The following is a 2459-nucleotide window of genomic DNA, read 5'->3' as shown; positions in this document are numbered from 1 at the left end:
GGTATATAAAGCACAGAAATTAAAAAAACCAGAAATGGTTATTTCTTGAAGCCAGGCAACCAACATCTAATTCTCACCTATAGATTTTTAGCAGAATAGCTGAGTGGAGAGTTACTTTCTAGTTTCAGAGCTGGAGTGGCAGGAAAAAAATCTGACTCATCAGTTGTACCTTTTCATTTGCTTTTAGAAGCATCCCCCACCCCCCAATCTAATGCAAGCATACATATGCAAGTGTCTACAGAGAAAAACATTGTTCTTCAGAAAAGCAACCTCATCAAAGACTGGAATTACTGTGTTTACCTGATTTTATAAGGTTAGACATGCTCTTTCACTTTTCCTGAACAGAGGATTACTGAAACATTTATCGAATCTATTGCCTCCCTTTCTAGAAGTTCATGGAGTGATACCCTTTTAACCACCAGGAGGCACCAGTCAACTCATTAAACCCAACTTTCCAAATCTTCTAGCCTCCTACATTCAAGTTTATGCAAAGATTTAGCACAAAGTAATACGGGATAAAATAGCATAGTTTTACAGCATGAACAATCTAAAAGTTCCACATAGAATAAAATTGTGTTTTGTCTTAATCCATGAGTTAATGTTCCTGGGAAGCAAAGCTTTCTACCTCATTCACATTAGGCCCTGAAGGATGTCTCTGACACCTTCCCAAGGAGGTGTGACCTGAAATGGTAGCCAGGAAAGTCTGGTCACCATGCTATGGAAGCATGAGCTGGCAGCCCAACTATCCCACTAAATTGTTTCCCTTGAAAATTATGTTCTATTCTAAACTGATTTACCATAAATTTTTACTTTGACAACCTCAAGGTCAAGAAATGAAAATTCTTTTATTCAGCCTGTAATTTATGGGATTACAGAGTAAATAATCTGCTTCTAGATGCAAATTTATGTCTAGCTTTTTATGTACCAAAAGTCTATGTCCTCATCTGTTAAGAGGGGAAGTAAATGCCATTTAATGTACAGATATTAATGTAGCTGTAAAACTTGGATTCTTAGAACTGAGAACCTAAGAGGTTATTTCAAATTGTCAAGAATATACATGACAAAATACAATTCACCTGTTTTTATATGTACAGTTTACTGACACTGATTATGATGAGCTGTATAGTAATTTTCACTCTTCTGGGTTTTCCCTCTTCCATGAATATAAATTCAATGCCCAACAAAGTTCCTTTTTTCAAATTGCTGTCAATTTGATTCCATGTAGATTTTGATGAGCACAATGCTTAAAACAGGTTTAACTATTTTTGAAGATGACTTCAGGAAATGTTTAATGATTTAAAAGATTATTTCAGGATGGCAATTTCAAGGGAGCATTCAGCCTCCGTGGTTCCAAAGTCTAGTCAACAAGTATCTGAAGTTCTGCTAAGGAGGCCATAAACCATATACTAAATATGCTCCTCTTGCTTGGCTGCTCCAAGTGACATCAACTGTTGTGCCTGGGTTGGTCATATTTTCAACTTTTCTCCCTAAAGCTAACTTCCTATCTTCAGACAAAAAGTCATTTTCCCTCTCAATCCCTATATTTACATCTGATTAAATGCTTCTTTGCTAAAGATTATGAGGCCAAAAAGCAGTGTATCTTCACACCACAATTTCAGTGTCAAAACATCACAGGACTCTTGGTTCTGCTAAATCTGAATAAAATTAGTGGGCTAATAAGATCAGAAATTAAAGATGGAAAAGTCTACAATCAACCATCATAAAAACATTAAAAAGGAAAAATCCATGTCTAAAAGCAATATATTCCAAATGGATTTACCATCAACATTTGCTTAGAAAATATTAAACAATGAAAATCCCATTTTCAATCTGGAGCTATGTGGCTAGAGAGTAATCTGTATCTTACTCAATCTAGAGCTATAGGACTACAGAGGAAATACTCTGCTCCTAGGCTTACCTTTATGGATAGCTTTCTAGTTGTTAGTAAATTACCTTGGAATAAAAGGAACATTTATGTCTTAAAATCTCACCCAGCAGGAAAGGAGAAGAAAAACAAAACCAAACCGACTACTGTTGAATCAATTCTGACTCACAGTGAACCTCCATGGGGTTTCTGTAAATCTTAATGGGAAAAAAATGGATATCTTAGGAAGTGGTTTGAACTGCCAATCTAATATCCCTGTCATATTAAAATTCTCCTTTAGTAAGTGTATTTTCAGAATTTCTATAGTTTTCCCAAAGTAGTGCTTAAGTAGCAATCAAGATCCTATACCTCCCTTTTCATAAGCAAAAAAAAAAAAGTTACAAAATTTAAGGACAACTTTTTATTGCTACCAGAGGTTTTCATCATCATTCAGTACATGGTTGTGATTGCAATACCTTCTTTAGACTGCACAAAGAGCTCAGGACCCAGACATCATTAAGAGAATATAGGTAGACTGGGGAGGTGGGGAAATAATTTTTATCAAGAATGTCTAATAACATAAAGCTTGGGCAAT

At 35.4% G+C, this 2459-nt stretch overlaps 1 protein-coding gene across 1 annotated transcript in view; it reads right to left on the bottom strand.

Moving 5' to 3' along the window:
- Positions 1-2219: 2219 nt before the first annotated feature.
- The window catches only part of CCNI (cyclin I), a 29313-nt gene continuing 29073 nt past the window's right edge, over positions 2220-2459 (bottom strand). The window contains exon 7 of the mRNA XM_006885337.1: positions 2220-2237. Within this exon, the coding sequence (XP_006885399.1) occupies positions 2220-2237 (18 nt within the window). The remainder of the gene's footprint in view (positions 2238-2459) is intronic.

This window comes from Elephantulus edwardii, unplaced genomic scaffold, assembly GCF_000299155.1.
Source record: "Elephantulus edwardii isolate Elephantulus edwardi_28Jun2011 unplaced genomic scaffold, EleEdw1.0 scaffold00042, whole genome shotgun sequence".
Classification (NCBI taxonomy): domain Eukaryota; kingdom Metazoa; phylum Chordata; class Mammalia; order Macroscelidea; family Macroscelididae; genus Elephantulus; species Elephantulus edwardii.
The sequence above is the reverse complement of the archived record's forward strand: the minus strand, read 5'-3'. Positions and strand labels throughout refer to the sequence as shown.